Source organism: Poromitra crassiceps (genome assembly GCF_964638095.1).
Source record: "Poromitra crassiceps genome assembly, chromosome: 10".
In the NCBI taxonomy this organism is placed as follows: Eukaryota; Metazoa; Chordata; class Actinopteri; order Beryciformes; family Melamphaidae; genus Poromitra; species Poromitra crassiceps.
This window is the reverse complement of record NC_139631.1, coordinates 45,946,132-45,962,345: the sequence shown is the minus strand read 5'-3', so window position 1 is coordinate 45,962,345 and position 16,214 is coordinate 45,946,132. Positions and strand designations below refer to the sequence as shown.

Genomic DNA, 16,214 nt, shown 5'->3' with positions numbered 1-16,214 from the left:
TAAATACATTTAATATCAGAACATTACTTTTGATTGTTAAGTACAGTAAATCAGATACTTTAAGACTTTTACTTACAGTAAGTATTCTAATAGGTGACTTTAACTTCTACCAAAGTTATTTTCTGGTAAGAGATCTGTACTTTTACTTCAGTGTGACTTTCAGCTACTTCATCCACCACTGGTGGAGCTACATGTCAACCTGCTCAAGATGTTCCTGTGAAATACGCCAGCAGAGCCCCATTGTTCTTTAAAGGGATAGTATGGATTATTTCACGTGAGGTTGAATGAGGTACTTAATAGGGCATTCACAGACTAGTCGACTAGTCGACTAGTCGACTAGTAAAACCACTAGTCGACACTGTGCTTAGTAGTCGACTACCGGTAGTCGTTTTAGCAAAAAAAAAAAAAAAGATTTTTTTTTTTTTTTAATCTTTAAGAAAGAACATGAGGTATTTACACGACATACATGGACTATCATATCTCATATCCCATATCCCCCACAAAGAACATCAAAACACAACAAAACAAAACAAGAAAACTGCATAAGATACACAATAATCCAAGAACAAACAAGACTATTGGACAAACAACCAAACCAAAACAATGCATTCAAAGTAAATACATAGATCTTGCCCTGTTGGCAGCTAGGAAATGCATAGCTTTAAATTGGAAAGCATCCAATCCCCCAGCTGTAGTTCACTGGTGGAATGAACTCTCAAGTTACCATACGTTGGATAACATTTACTACAAGAGCAAAGGCAGATTCTTAGACATCCCCAAAATATGGCAACCACATACAGAGTTTGACTTTAAGAACTTTTTACCCCAGTGTCATTAGGCTTATCAGGATAGGAGCTGAATGCATTGTTTTTGTTTGGTTGTTTGTCCAATAGTCTTGTTTGTTCTTGGATTATTGTGTATCTTATGCAGTTTTCTTGTTTTGTTTTGTTGTGTTTTGATGTTCTTTGTGGGGGATATGGGATATGATAGTCCATGTATGTCGTGTAAATACCTCATGTTCTTTCTTAAAGTTAAAAAAAAAAAAAAAAAACGGTTAGTCGACTAGTCGACTACCTTTAGGGACGACTAGTCGACTAGCAAAATTCACTAGTCGTGAATGCCCTAGTACTTAACGATAGTCGGTGTATTACCGTAGAACTTCCACATTCCTATGCAAGTCACGCACGGAATTACTCCGCAACAGAGCTGCAATGATTAATCAATCGATGGACAGAAAATTAATTGACAACTAAATTATTTTTATAATAATTTTATAATAAAAACTGTGAGCAGTTTTGCAGACATTAATTTAGTTGGACCGTTATTGAGAGTTGATTTGAGTTAAGATGTGGACCAGTGATGTCATTCGTGCATAATGTCACCATCCTTTTCCCAGCCAGTTAGCACCTGTGTGTGTATGTGGCCCTCAGCTGAGTTGACTGAATGTTGACTCTACGGAATTTTAGCCAGTGATCTATAAATATATATACCGTAAATTCCGGACTATAAGCCGCAGCTTTTTTCCCGTTTTTTGGCCCCTGCGGCTTATATAACGGTGCGTCTTATCTATGGATTTTTTCAGAAAAAAAAAAAAAAAATACAAATAAAATCTCTCTTTTTTAGCACTCTTTCTAACTATAAATCCACTTCTGTTTTAATTTCCTCTCTTGCCCTCTTTTCACCACACCGCGGACACTGTGTGCACTGTAAAAATAAACAACGGTGGTGTTGTGTTATGTTGTTTTGTTGAAATGTTACGGTAATACGGTAAATGGGAGCTTCCTCAAACAGCCATCTCTTTCCCGACAATCCCCTCTGTGCGTGACCACTTACATATGGTAATTACGGTAAGCAAACGGCCACTCGACCAACAACTCCCTCCCCCGACTACCAGGAGAAAATCACAAACTTCGGCGAATTCACACAAAGGAAGATCAAGGAATATTCACAACAAGACGAGCAGTAGAAGCAACACTCTCACTTACCATGGGGAAGGTACGCAGAAATTCACACGACGCAGCTTTCAAGTTGAAAGCAGTCAATCTCGCATTAAAAGAGGGAAACAGAGCAGCCGCGCGTAACCTGGGCATCGATGAGTCAATGGTGAGGCGTTGGACGGTGCAGCAGGAGGAACTGTCTCAGTGCAAGAAGACCAAAAAGTCCTTCAGAGGTCATAAAAGCAGATGGCCCGAACTTGAAGATTCCCTTGAAGATTGGGTGTTGACCCAGAGAGCAGACGGCCGAGGCGTTTCCACGGTGCAGATCCGACTGAAGGCCAAAACAGTCGCCACCGAAATGAAAATTGAACATTTCATAGGTGGCCCATCTTGGTGCTTCCGATTCATGAGACGAAAGGGACTGTCCGTCCGGGGGAGAACTACTGAACAACTCCCTCCCGACTACCAGGAGAAAATCACAAACTTCGGCGAATTCACACAAAGGAAGATCACGGAATATTATAGGAGTGTGAAAACATCCACAATCACCAACGGGTTCCAAAACGCTGGACTGCTGCGGGATGAAGAGGATGACGCCGCCACAGCTGGCGCTGAGGGCCGTCAGAGGCTTGAGAGGCTGTTCGATGCCGACAGTGATGAAGAGGAGTTCGTTGGTTTTGAGTGACAATGAAGGAGAGAGGAGAGTGGTTGACGAAGCCACCCTGAACCTGTTCGTTTCCGACACTGAAGATGAGGACTTTGGTGGTTTCAGTACGCAGGAAGAAGAGGAAGACGAGGATTAGTGACTTGACTTCTCTGGTTACAGGTTTGCTGCACATATAGCCTATTGTTGTGTGATTTTGTCTGGGGATTAGTGACCTGACTTTTGTTTTGTTTTGTTGAAATGTTAATAAATGGGAGCTTCCCCAAACAGCCATCTCTTTCCCGACATTCCTCTCTGTGCACGAACCCTTTCATATGGTAATTAAACATCAAAACACCCGCGGCTTATAGACCGGTGCGGCTTATATAAGAAAAAAATAGTCAATTTTGGTCCCGCGGCTTATATACCGGTGCGCCTTATAGTCCGGAATTTACGGTATATAATATAAATAGCTATTTCATCCAGGATGTGCTGCGTGTTGAGGATTTAAGAAGTATCCGCGAGTGCCCTTAAAGGTACACTATGCAATGTTTCTCTGTATTTACATACAGTACACTCATACAAAAGTGTTCCCTCTCAATCATCACTCATGACCCACTAGAATTGAGAGGTGGTGTGTTGTGTATGTGTAGCGACACTGCCCCCTGCCTGTATTGTACAGTATGACTTCACAATGTTTTGTTGTGCTGGTGCTTTGACTTTCACTGTGTGGCCTGAAACATTTTCAAAGCCCCAGGTGGGGCGTGTCGCCCTCCGGCCAATAACATCTCACAGAGCAGACTCCATCAGACTGCATTATTCCAGGAAATGCGGCTCCTTCAGGTTTTGCAAGGTGTTTGGAGCTTACACCTCCATAGTTTGGAGGTGTGTGTGTTTATTTATTTATAACATCACCACTGGGAGACTAACTTTTAATCCCCACGTTTCACCTAGTTCTGCGCCTCTCGCTCTCTCCATTCACTGTCAACCTCACTCGACCCCCAAAATGCCTGCCTCGCTCACATGGGAGAGGGAGGCCATGTACAGTGTGTTTGTAAACAGCAAAACCTTCAGGAGAGCAGAACATTTCACTCAGACCAAAACCATATATGACATCAATTGTATATGCAATTTATGTCGGCAACATGCCCATTCAATGTATTACTTCCTGCATTTTCTACACAAAATGGCTGCTTGAGGTGGGATGTGAAATAGGCGCTACATTGATTGTGAATATCAAGCTAATCTGAATAATCTCCATAATTCATATTTTCAAATGTTGACTGTTGAATTTGTGTGTATACATATACTGTATAAGCCGTTCAGATGTGAATGCAGGTTGTCAGTTGTTAACTCATTCACCGCCAATGACGTCTTTGACGTGTTATCAGAAATAGCCCTCCCCGCCAATGACGTGTTTGACGTGTTTTTGTTTTTATGAGTGCAGCGCATAGTTGAAACACTTACCCAGCCTGTGACATAGTTTCGGGTCCCTAACCTCAAAGTCAAGCCGACAGCACGTTATCAAACACATACCGCAGCTGTTGTTTGAAATTAGGAAGAAGGTGGAAAGGAGGAGAAACGCGCTTCCTTGTTGCAGAGGAGAAACGCCATTGAAATGCCCCCTCGCCGCGCTGCAGAGCTGATCGACTTGCTGCAGAGCAGCGGACATCGAAACCGCGGTAGTCAAACCCGTGACCAATATGATCGATCCTGGTCCCTGGACCCCGTTCCTATGTGCCAGCCTTGCTGCAGGGCGAACCTGGATTGCCTAGTCAAACCCGTGACGAACATGATCGATCCGGTTCCAGCAGCGCCTGGTCCCAAAGCCAAGCCGCGGACCCGTTCCTGTGTGTGTCGCAGCATTCGTCCCAGCGAGAGGAGGGAAACAAGCAGCAGAGGAGGCAAAACGCTGATGGGGAAGGAGGGGGAAGGAGGTGCGATCTAGCAGCAGCTGTGGAGAGAACTCTCTCTCTCTGTGTGTGTGTGTGTGTGTGTGTGTGTGTGTGTGTGTGTGTGTGTGTGCGTGCGTGTGTGTGTGTGTGTGTGTCTGTGTGTGTGTCTGTCTGTCTGTCTGTCTGTCTGTCTGTCTGTCTGTGTGTCTGTCTGTACACTCACTCACACTGAGCAAACTGTATTGTTGAATGTAAAAAAAGCACTTCATATATATATATATATATATATATATATTTTTTTTTTTTTGTCATTTGTGTCATAATGAATAATATTTACATGTCTGATGTCAATACAGTTCAAAATAAAAGAATTGAGAGCGAGTTCTGCCTGATATTGTGTGCTGTGTACATAAATGCCATTTTCTGCAATTTCTTTTCTCAGAGAGACCTTTTGGGTGAAAACAGGGTGTATATAAATGGCTATAAGTAGAGTACAGAACATGCTAAAAGCTCACTTTTTTTTCCTGGTGAACCCAGAGACGTACATCTTCATTTTGAGGTATTGCAAATCACTCTGGTGCTAATAGATAATTTACTGTGGGTCTTGAAAGATGACCAACAATTATGAAAATCTTTGGCCTGTGCTAAATATTGGCAGTCCTAAACTGGCGGTGAATGAGTTAACAGTGTATCACCGCTGTCTTCCTCTCAGGTTTTGCTGCTCCCTACGGCTACGGCCCGGCCGGCGGCCTCCCAGCCTACGGTAAGTTCTTCTGAACACTGATCCAGTAGCCTGGTCAACTATACTGATCTCGTGACCTCACATTCTGTTTGGTTCTGTGGATCATTCTGGCCTCCAGCCATTTACACAAATGACAAAGTGCACAGGTCTCGTAGTTCACAACATAACCAGCCAATCAGGAACGCCGCTGGCAAAACAGTAGTTGCTCCTAGTCTGGAGCCGTTTCCACCGCTTCTGGACCTGCTTGGGGGCGTAAACCAAGGAGACGGAAACAGTCTACCGGAAACATGTGCGCCAAAAAAAATCCTCGATTAATATTTTCGGATTGGAAGCTTCTGTATTGGCTTAAGAGATGTGATATTGTGAATCCGCAAAGTTTTTACAATAACTTATTCGAAAACTTTGTTTGGTACGTCCATCTTTTGTTTGGTTGTTGTTGTTTTTTTAACCCTGTTTCCGGTGCCTGTTCCCAGTCTAGGGCGGGGTCTAGGGTGGAAACAGCCGAGAGGTGTAATTCAAGGATAAAGGGAACCAGGCTCTTCTCCTCGGGAAGAGCCTGGTGATGCGAGGTTAGGCAGCTCCTGAAGCAAACACAGACGTACAGTAAGTGCAGTTATTGCAGAAATAGACTGAGTAGATCAGACTGTGGTTGTACTGGTCAGCTTCCAGGTGTGCATGTGAACAGGGCACACTGGAAACAGAGAGCATTGCTCTCAGTGAGACTCCCCTGACTAAATAAAGGTTGGAGAAAAATGTAACAAGAACAGGAGTATGCACTGGCAGAGTATCTCGATGGAAAAGACATTTCCCCCGTTCTTCCGAGTGGATTTGGATTTGACTGGGTGATTGGCTGAAAGACTGGATTTGGCGATGCTGATTGGCTGAAGGAGTTGTCTGTCAAGGCAAGTACCCTCCGCCCACTGAAATGACTGTGGCTGGAAGTGATACTTAGGGCCCTATCTTCGCAACGGCTGTAATTTTGCGTTAGCGCCCATTTTGCGCTGGAATAGCGCAGCGCAAAGCCCTAATTGTGGGCGTGTCGGGCCGCTGCGCATCACGTCATCTCGGCGCAAACCTCCATAGGCGTGTTTATGTCCATAACAGGATTCACAAGCTGAGATCACTCCCCTTAAAAGCCACAGCGTCACCGCCATCACGTCTGTGACAGGCTCAGCAGCTTCTTTCTTGCTCAGTGCAAGCAGAGTGACAGAGTGAGAGAGAGAGAGAGAGTCAAAGAGAGAGAGAGGGGGAGAGAGAGAGAGAGAGAGATGTGAGGCTGTTATGCATAGAAATAAAATAACGTGCTCATGCCCACCTGTGAATCACCTGTGTATTATTGCCATTTCACATGCTGAAAAAGGGCTGCTGCCCAAACGTCTGTGTGGTAATAAAAGTATTCAACTTGGAGTGCTGTCCTCCTTTCTTGATGGCTGTCATGAATAGTTCTCTTCTCAACGGTCCTAAAATCTAATCCGACCCAGCCCAACCTGCTTGAGACTAGGGATGGGTACCGAACTCGGTACTTTTACAGGCACCGACCGAAAGGGGGCGGTACTACCGAGTATCAGTTCACATGACATAAAACGGTACCTCATTTCGGTACTTGAACGCATCTGAGTAATAGAAGAGAGTGGGTAAAATAGAAATTCCGACGGAACCTTAAGGCAACACGCGAGAGCGCGTTACGTCAGTACGTCACTCTACCTGAAACATCAACAAACAGGACCACCCGAAAATGTGGCTACACTTTACCAAGATAGACTCAGACAACACTGGTTGCAACATTTGTGATGTGAATTGCAAAGCTGGCCAGGGAAAAACCTCAAATTTGAGGAAGCATGGTCAAACACAAGATATATTTAGCTAAATGCTGAAGACTGTAACGTATTAGATAGGCTGAGGGTGAATGAAGCAGATACTGTAGCCTACTGCACCGCAGCTAACGTTAGCAGCACCTCCTCAGCTGTAAAGTTGAGAGAGGCATCGACTTCTACAACATCAGGCAACGTTATTTAATTAGCTAGCGTTAGCTGGATAAGTTGTTTCACTGCCGTTGTTGTTGTTAGATAACGGGGCTTTTCACTGTCTTCACAACGACTGCAAAACAGAGATCGCTAACGTTAACGCTAACGTTAACGTTGCTGCAGTAATTGTCAAGGGTTCAACAGAACGTATTTCCTCAGCCTGTATAATAGCTATCAACATGAAATAAAAAGCATATGAGAGCTTAAACCCGTGGCTTTTTATTTGGAAGGGTTACATTTGCCGTAATCTTTATTAACATTTCTTAAAATGCATTAGAATCTTTTTATTTTTAGGGGTTAAAGATCTTTTTTTTTTTAATGAACATTAGACCAAATATAATACGAAAAGCCAAAGGGTTAAGCTCTCAAATGCTTTTTATTTTATGTTTCTATGTGCTACAGAGCCTGAGATATGAAGGCTTTAGTGAATACCGACCGCTCTCTCTGAGAAGTTTGGACTATTTTTTTTTTTACAACTGTAATTTTTTTGTTATTAGAGCGTGTAAAGTACCGAAAATGGTACCGTTTTGGGTACCGTACCGAATTCCAGGTACCGGTATCGTACCGGTATCGGTTCAAATGTGAACGGTACCCATCCCTACTTGAGACGCAGACCGAGCCCAACTCGCCCGCCGTTGTCACGTAATCTCAGCCCAACCAAAACAAACAGTTATTAGACCTAGTAGGAAGTTATAAAAAAGTGTGCTATTAATGCTGCCGTGGCTCAAATAATGGGAACGGTATGTGTGTTACTGCTATACATGTTTTTCAGCTTTAATGCTGTTATATGGACGGACGTACTGTATGCTTTTCAGGCTCTCTTCTCCTGGATCTCCGCTGCGGGGCTATACTGCATGCGTAATTACGCAGCGTACTGAGAGCCGCGATGAGTGATGCTGCTCTATTTGAAGTTCAATTTCATTCCACCAGTACACATTTGCACAAATTGATGCTTTTGTAATTAGTATTAATTAGTCGTTTCGCTCATATAGGCTATAACATACACATTTAAAAATATTTTGTGTATTTTGTGTGAGATTTTAATTCTAGCCTATTTCAATAGCCTATATCAGAATTGTCCACTCGGGTTAAGCTATTTTTGCATGTTGCAATTGCGGGGAAAGAGGTTACTGTATAGCCTAATGGCCGGCACAACTTTCTCAAAAGCAATCTACTGTTAGCCTATACCTCACACACCACAGACCTGTATGGTCGGGAATTATGTAGCCTAATAAAACCATGACAAACGAATTCTAATTTTTAAATCAAGGTGTGTTTTTTCTGCAATGTAGGCTATATTTTTCTGCAATGTAGGCTATAGTTGAAAATCAGCGTGATTCTGAGGAGAGAAGAGTGTGTGCATGCGTGAGGTGTTGGAGAGTGACATCCATGCCGTGCGTAAATGTATCCAAGCAAGGATTTCCTGCACTGCGCACGGAGAATACTGTCTGCGCTCAGGCGTACGCCTGGCGTAGTGGGGTTTTTTGCGCTAAGACAAGCTATTTGGTGGCGTTAAAATTGAGAGCACCCAAGGCCCCTTTTTCTAACACATTGCGCTGGAATGCCTATTTTGGAACTGGCAACACCCAAACCTCTGTTTGCACTCTGAACATAGCCACGCTATCTTCGCCAGAGCGCAAAATGACACTTGCGGGAGACAGATGATAGGCTAGAGGTCCACGGACACGCCTGGGCCACGCCTACACCTGCGTCTGCGCTTAGATCCCAGCGCAAAACTGGACGGTGGAGGCAGACGATAGCTTAAGACGCAGGGAAGATAGTAATAAGAGGCGCGCAAACGGCAGCACAAACGATAGCGCCGTACGAAGATAGGGCCCTTAGAGTGAAACAGGATGTGAGGTCACATTATCAGGATGGTTTGAACCAGTCCAGTGATCCAGTCCATCCATTCAGTTTGTCCATCGCCTCATCCCCACCTTTGAGTTGCTTTTGTCTTTTTCTTTGCTTCCTTCCTCCAGGTTTCCCCTCCACAATGCCCTCAGTAGTGTTCCCATTCATGAGAGTCCCCACAGCATTCCCCCTCACCCACCTCTACCCTTATTAGGACTCCTCCCCCCCACCACCACCCCCATCTCATCCACCTCACAGGAAATACATTGTCAAAGGCATCTCCTGACTTTGACTGTGTGGTCACGCCATGAGCAGCAAGCATCCAGAAACTGCAACTCAGAAGTCCATGTGTTTCTATGAGGAAAGAAAATTATGTCAGTGTGAGCTATTATGGCTGCACAATTTTGAAGAAATATCTAATTGCAATTATTTTTGACTGATATTGCAATTGCGATATGATTTGGGATATTATGGGGAATGATTATTCTTACATACTTATTCAAATTTTAATTGAAAAACATACTGTATTAAATATGGTATTTTTTTCTGTTCAGATCTGTACCAAACAAAGATGTTTTCTTCAGTCTGTAGAATATGATATGTAGGCCAGGACATCTCTGCAGCACGGCGATATTGAATTAAAATGGTATTTTGACACACATTTCTCTTTTAACAAATATTGTGCTTCCTTGCAATTTGAAAATTGCGTTTCCAATTCAATTTGTATTAATTGTGCAGCCTAGTGTGAGCTGCAGTCAACTGGCTTCTGTGTTTATCAGCACAAATCTTTAGCCAATAGATAATAATGACATGATATTTTGAGTAGGCCACACCCACAACGTGTGGAGCAAGAGAAGCATGTCGCTCAATTTTCTAAAAAGAAATCGCACCTTTTGGTGGTTTCTTGTCTGTGTTCTAATGTGTCTAATGTTTTGTTCGGCCTCGACCAACGCTATCAAACAGTTGCATGATCATTACAGTTGATCTGAAAGTCATAAAATGCCAACAAGGTAGCAAAGTTCACTCATGTTAGCATTTTTGACACTTCAAGAAAAGAAAAAACTTTAAATGATCGTGCTTTTGATTGACAACCGTGAAAAGGTCACAACAAATTATTGACCCCATATACATTTCACATCAATCATTAGATCATAGAAAACGCAGATTTATTGTTTTGCTGAATTGGGTTTTGCACTAGTACCGCACTGCCTTTTGACCACGTCATCGTCATTGTTACGTTTTTCCCATCACCACCGAAACATGTTCTGCTGTTGTTCTTCAGTCATCGGCGCTACTGCTAGCATCAGCTAGCCCAACCGGGCGACCAGACAATAAACAGTAGCATGGAGTGCTGTGTGGACAGTTTGACAAATAGGCTCTTTGACCAGCTGCACATTGTGGGTCAGAAAGATTGTTTAAAGGATAAGTTCACCCAAAAATGAAAATGTATTAATTTTCTACTCAGCCCTATGCCAATGGAAGGATGCATGAAGTGTTTTAGTCCACAAAACATTTGTGGATTTTCACAGCAAAACCCTGTTGCAGAATGCTCATAAAGTGGATGGGGTCCAACTTTCAAACATAAAAAAGGGGGGAGAAACAACATAAAATTCCTTATTTATTCATATTTTGTGCACTGTGCTGCTTTTGAAGTGGTGCAAAGCGAGCTTGTACCATCCACTAGCTAAACGTTAGCATGTACTGTAGCAAAAATTATAAAATAAATCAATACTGGACATGGATGTGAAGCTCCTATACAGTAGCTGTGTTTGTGTTTAACAGTAATTTGATCAAAGAGCTTAATTGCCAAAAGTTTGATGTATTCCTTTTTAACAGTCAATCATGATGTGAAAGTTGTTTTGTATTTTTAATTTCTCTTGTTTTCTATGATGTTAAGTTCCTGTGGAGAGAAACTTTGCATTTATTACGACTGGTTGCACTGAGAAACTTCTTCCTTCTCTGTGGATATCAAGGTCACTCTGCTGTTGAGTTGTGAGCCGTTTTTGTGTTTACTTAATAAATTATTTTGAAAATCATTTTATTTTGACCTCGGTTTGTAGGTAATATTCTTTTGAAATAAATTAATATTTTTTGTCAACAGTTGACGAATTTGGGTTTTGTAACTTTTTCATGTTTTCATCAACATCAACATCCAATTAAGATTTGCGGTTCACCTCAAGGCTACTTTGAAAAATAAAATGGAGATACTACAAGTAGCCAATTAGAGCAGAGATCAACAGAAACCTCTAGTGCAAAGGTGATATGACCTTTGCACTAGACTTGAGTAGCGATACGCAGCCCAGCCCTATGATATAATATCATAGGGCTGGGTATCGGTACTCAATGGGCCCTATCTTGGTACAGCCGATATCCCCTATTTGCGTGTGCCTTAAGGCAGGGAAGATAGCAGTCCGCCTTGCGCTAGTGTCAGGTGTTATGCTGAGTTTCAGTCAGTCTCTCTCCCTCTCCTCTCTCTCCCTCATGTGTCTGTGTGTGTGTCACTGATGACATCATCAGTGATGTTTAGTTTAGTTTAGTTTATTTAACAAACTTCAAGTACAGGGTAGAAAAAACATATAAATGACACTGTCAGGGATAGCACAATAAAGTCCAGGACTTATTTCCATCGCGGTCCCTATGTCACAATGATGTCCCAATGCCTATGTATGGCATCACTGATGACATAATCACTGATGACATCCACACTGATGACATCATCAGTGATGGTATGACATCATTGATGACATTTGTAATTAGGGCAATCACCTAATACAAAAATCTGGCTCCGTCAGGTCACCCGCACGGGTGCTCTTTACACCCCCTGAAAAATGGCATAGCTGTGGCCGGCACAACAATTGGAAACAGAACAGAGATTGCCCACATTGCATTATGGATGGATGGATGGATAGATAGATAGATAGATAGATAGATACTGTAGATAGATAGATAGATAGATAGATAGATAGATAGATAGATAGATGGATGATAGTATCCATAGTATGGCACCTCTGTAATGTATTGAAAATGAGAATTCCATAGTATGTCATGTCTGTAGCGTATTGAAAATTGGTTCTATGTAGCGTGACAGTAGGGGGGTGAAGATGATCTGTGTGTCTATTATGTGTATGTATGTACAGTATGTATATGTGCAGAGAGAGACACAGGTGTGTGTGTATGCATGTATAGACAAAGGTGCAGACTTGAAGTGTGTATCATGTATGGGGAGTATTTAGATTTTTCTTTTTAAGAGGAGCTGATGGTTTGTATCTGTTAGCCAGTGGTTTTCAAATGGGGGTCCGCGGACCCCCAGGGGTCCGTGGCACTTTGCCAGGGGGTCCGCGAAAAGTTTTCAGGTAATAAAAAAAAAAATGGTACATGTTACTTATTCCTTCTCAAACTACTTCCTACATGGTGCTAGTCTATCAAAATATATTGGCTGTCATTGATTGTGTTGCATAGTGGTTTTCTGTACTGTTGACAAATTGTGATATTGTAAGTCGCTTTGGACAAAACAAAAGCGTCTGCTAAATGACGTAATGTAAATGTAATGTAATAAAAAAAAAAAAAAAAAAAATTGCAAAATCTTCATAGTTCAACGAAAATAGTTTATGCTTTAAATCTAAAATGGTTCATGGATTACATTCTAATAACAAACCTATCAAATTAAAAGTCAAGCACGTTACCGTGGAAACAATTAAGCTTAGCCCAAAATCACAAATCAGAATGAGGGGGTCCCCGGTATATTTTCTATCTTGTAAGGGGTCCTTGGCTGAAAAACATTTGAGAACCTCTGTGTTAGACTAACAGATACCATCAGCTCCTCTTAAAAAAAGAAAAGAAAAAAGGAAAAGGTAGGTTTGCTACATTCTCTAACAGTTAGAGAATGTAGCAAACCTACCTTTTCCTTTTTTGTTAATGGAGATGGGACCTCTTTACATGAACATCTTACCTTCACAGCAGAGCATGAGCTCCATACTGCTCTGCATGCTCTGCGGCAGCAGCAGGAGCTTATGATACAGTTATGGTTAGGCAACAACAACTTGGTTATGTTTAGAGAAATATCTAACAAAAAACGTTGAATGTGGCTTACAGTTGAAATGTAGACGCCCTTAATGCCCACCATTTGATTTCATTGTCACACTCCCATGGTGTCGATTTCAGATGTGGGAGTTCTATAGAAGTCTATTGGACTACCCTGCATGTTGTGGGAGTTCTACAGAAGTCTATTGGACTACCCTGCATGTTGTGGGAGTTCTACAGAAGTCTATTGGACTACCCTGCAAGTTGTGGGAGTTCTACAGAAGTCTATTGGACTACCCTGCATGTTGTGGGAGTTCTGTAGAAGTCTATTGGACTACCCTGCACGTTGTGTGAGTGCTATAGAAGTATATTGGACTACCCTGCATGTTGTGAGAGTTCTACAGAAGTCTATTGGACTACCCTGCACGTTGTGAGAGTTCTACAGAAGTCTATTGGACTACCCTGCATGTTGTGAGAGTTCTACAGAAGTCTATTGGACTACCCTGCACGTTGTGGGAGTTCTACAGAAGTCTATTGGACTACCCTGCATGTTGTGGGAGTTCTGTAGAAGTCTATTGGACTACCCTGCAAGTTGTGGGAGTTCTACAGAAGTCTATTGGACTACCCTGCATGTTGTGAGAGTTCTACAGAAGTCTATTGGACTACCCTGCAGGTTGTGGGAGTTCTACAGAAGTCTATTGGACTACCCTGCATGTTGTGGGAGTTCTGTAGAAGTCTATTGGACTACCCTGCATGTTGTGGGAGTTCTGTAGAAGTCTATTGGACTACCCTGCATGTTGTGGGAGTTCTATATAAGTCTATTGGACTACCCTGCACATTGTGTGAGTGCTATAGAAGTCTATTGGACTACCCTGCATGTTGTGGGAGTTCTGTAGAAGTCTATTGGACTACCCTGCAAGTTGTGGGAGTTCTACAGAAGTCTATTGGACTACCCTGCATGTTGTGGGAGTTCTATAGAAGTCTATTGGACTACCCTGCATGTTGTGGGAGTTCTGTAGAAGTCTATTGGACTATACCCTGCATGTTGTGGGAGTTCTATATAAGTCTATTGGACTACCCTGCACGTTGTGTGAGTGCTATAGAAGTCTATTGGACTACCCTGCACGTTGTGTGAGTGCTATATAAGTCTATTGGACTACCCTGCATGTTGTGGGAGTTCTGTAGAAGTCTATTGGACTACCCTGCATGTTGTGGGAGTTCTATATAAGTCTATTGGACTACCCTGCATGTTGTGGGAGTTCTATAGAAGTCTATTGGACTACCCTGCATGTTGTGGGAGTTCTGTAGAAGTCTATTGGACTATACCCTGCATGTTGTGGGAGTTCTATATACTAAGTCTATTGGACTACCCTGCACGTTGTGTGAGTGCTATAGAAGTCTTGGACTACCCTGCACGTTGTGGGAGCGCTATAATAGAAGTCTATTGATGTTGAAAAATTATGAAATGATGAAATGATGTACGTTAGAAAGTGATGCCAAGCAGGGTCCTGACCAAACGTCAGGATTAGACGAGGCACATTTAGGGTTACTGCGGTGTTCACAGCAACACCGTTCTCTCCACAGAGACACAGCTTGTTATGGTAAATGTGGTACCAGCACAGTGTGGTACCAGCACAGTGTCCATGAGGGGCACAGAATTAGCAGTCAATTTGCATGAAGAGAAGTTACTTCCCAGTAACCAAATAACATAGCAACCATCAGCCAATCAGCCTCGGAATCGGAACTGACTGCGGCATTTGTGGATGCCTCTGCGGACACACCGCAGTAACCACAAATTATTCATGTCTAATGACTTGTGTTCCTTTTAATCCCTTGGGTGCTGCTGTCTCTCTGCTGTCTGCAGGCGGCCTGTACATCGACAGTGCCTTTTACCAGCCACAGACCATGGCCACGCCCATCATCATCCACCTGGGCCCTCAGGACCTTTTCTGACCCAAGGACTGAGCCAGAGCAGAGCCATCGAGGTAGTAAGAGTTGCATCATCTCTATTCACTCCAATGGACCAGATCGTCTCTATTCACTCCAATGGACCAGATCGTCTCTTCACTCCAATGGACCAGATCAAGCGTTTTGGACTTCCGGTTGGCGCAACTCTCTCTTCAAAGACTCTGAGCCAGACCAGACTCCGCCTCTCCTGTTTCATCCCTCTCCCTTATAGAGTGCCGCAGGAATGAATCAGGAAAATATGGCTGCTAACACTTCCCGCTTGGAACTCCCAACCGGGGGTTGGGAGTTCCAAGTTACTGACCAAACACTCTATTTCAGTGATTGCTGTCAGAATATAGAGCCATTTAACACTTATTTTAAAACAAAAACATCGCTGAATGTAGCTTTAAATGCACAAAATAAGGTCTGTGGTTCACAACAGTTTATGAAACAGGGAAGTTTGTCTTCAGCAAGATAATCTTCATAAATGAGGACCACTTGTATGACTTATGAAGCTTTTCAGAAAATCATGTAAAAAAATGCATTTACGCTTCAAATGTCACAACAGTGTTCCTCATTTGTGAAGATGATCTTGCTGAAGACAAACTTCACTGTTTCATAAACGTTTGTTAACCATAGACCTTATTTCATGCATTTAAACAAGATTCTCGTACAAAAATCTCATTGCCTTTTACACCTACAAACCAGCAGCTCAGGGACTTCTGGGTAAGCCTCCAAAAGTCTGTCATGCCTGCGGTACTCTATTACGCTCTGTCAGCAGCACCTCTTCATTACTCCAGCACTCTTCCCCTGGCTCCTCCCTCCCTTTAGGGCGGCCATATTGAAAGCAATATGGAGGAGACAGCGGGGCCCGGACTCTGTCAGGAGGGAAGAGGAGGCAGCTGTCTGAGGAAATGTCGATAAAACACAAAGCAATACGTCTTCTGCCTTCAGAAATCCCAATGAGACTCAACCTTTCAACTGTTGTTGTCAGTCTGCTGATCTCAAACAGTCCATCAGCCCCACTTATATTCTCTGAATGTGACCTAGTTCTGTACAGCATATACAGTATGTAAATATGGATGTGGGTGTTTTAAAAATATATGAATATGTTAATAGGTTTTGAATATGTTAAACCCAGCAGTGGGTAAAGAA

At 42.7% G+C, this 16,214-nt stretch overlaps 1 protein-coding gene across 1 annotated transcript in view; it reads left to right on the top strand.

Annotated features, from left to right (window-relative positions):
• The window catches only part of LOC310784470 (spermatid perinuclear RNA-binding protein-like), a gene marked incomplete at its 3' end in the record, with an annotated part of 141,010 nt that extends 125,945 nt beyond the window's left edge, over window positions 1-15,065 (top strand). The window contains exons 16-17 of the mRNA XM_083645463.1: window positions 5,188-5,238; window positions 14,977-15,065. Coding sequence (XP_083501589.1) covers window positions 5,188-5,238; window positions 14,977-15,065 — 140 coding nt within the window. The remainder of the gene's footprint in view (window positions 1-5,187; window positions 5,239-14,976) is intronic.
• Between the last annotated feature and the right edge of the window lie 1,149 nt (window positions 15,066-16,214).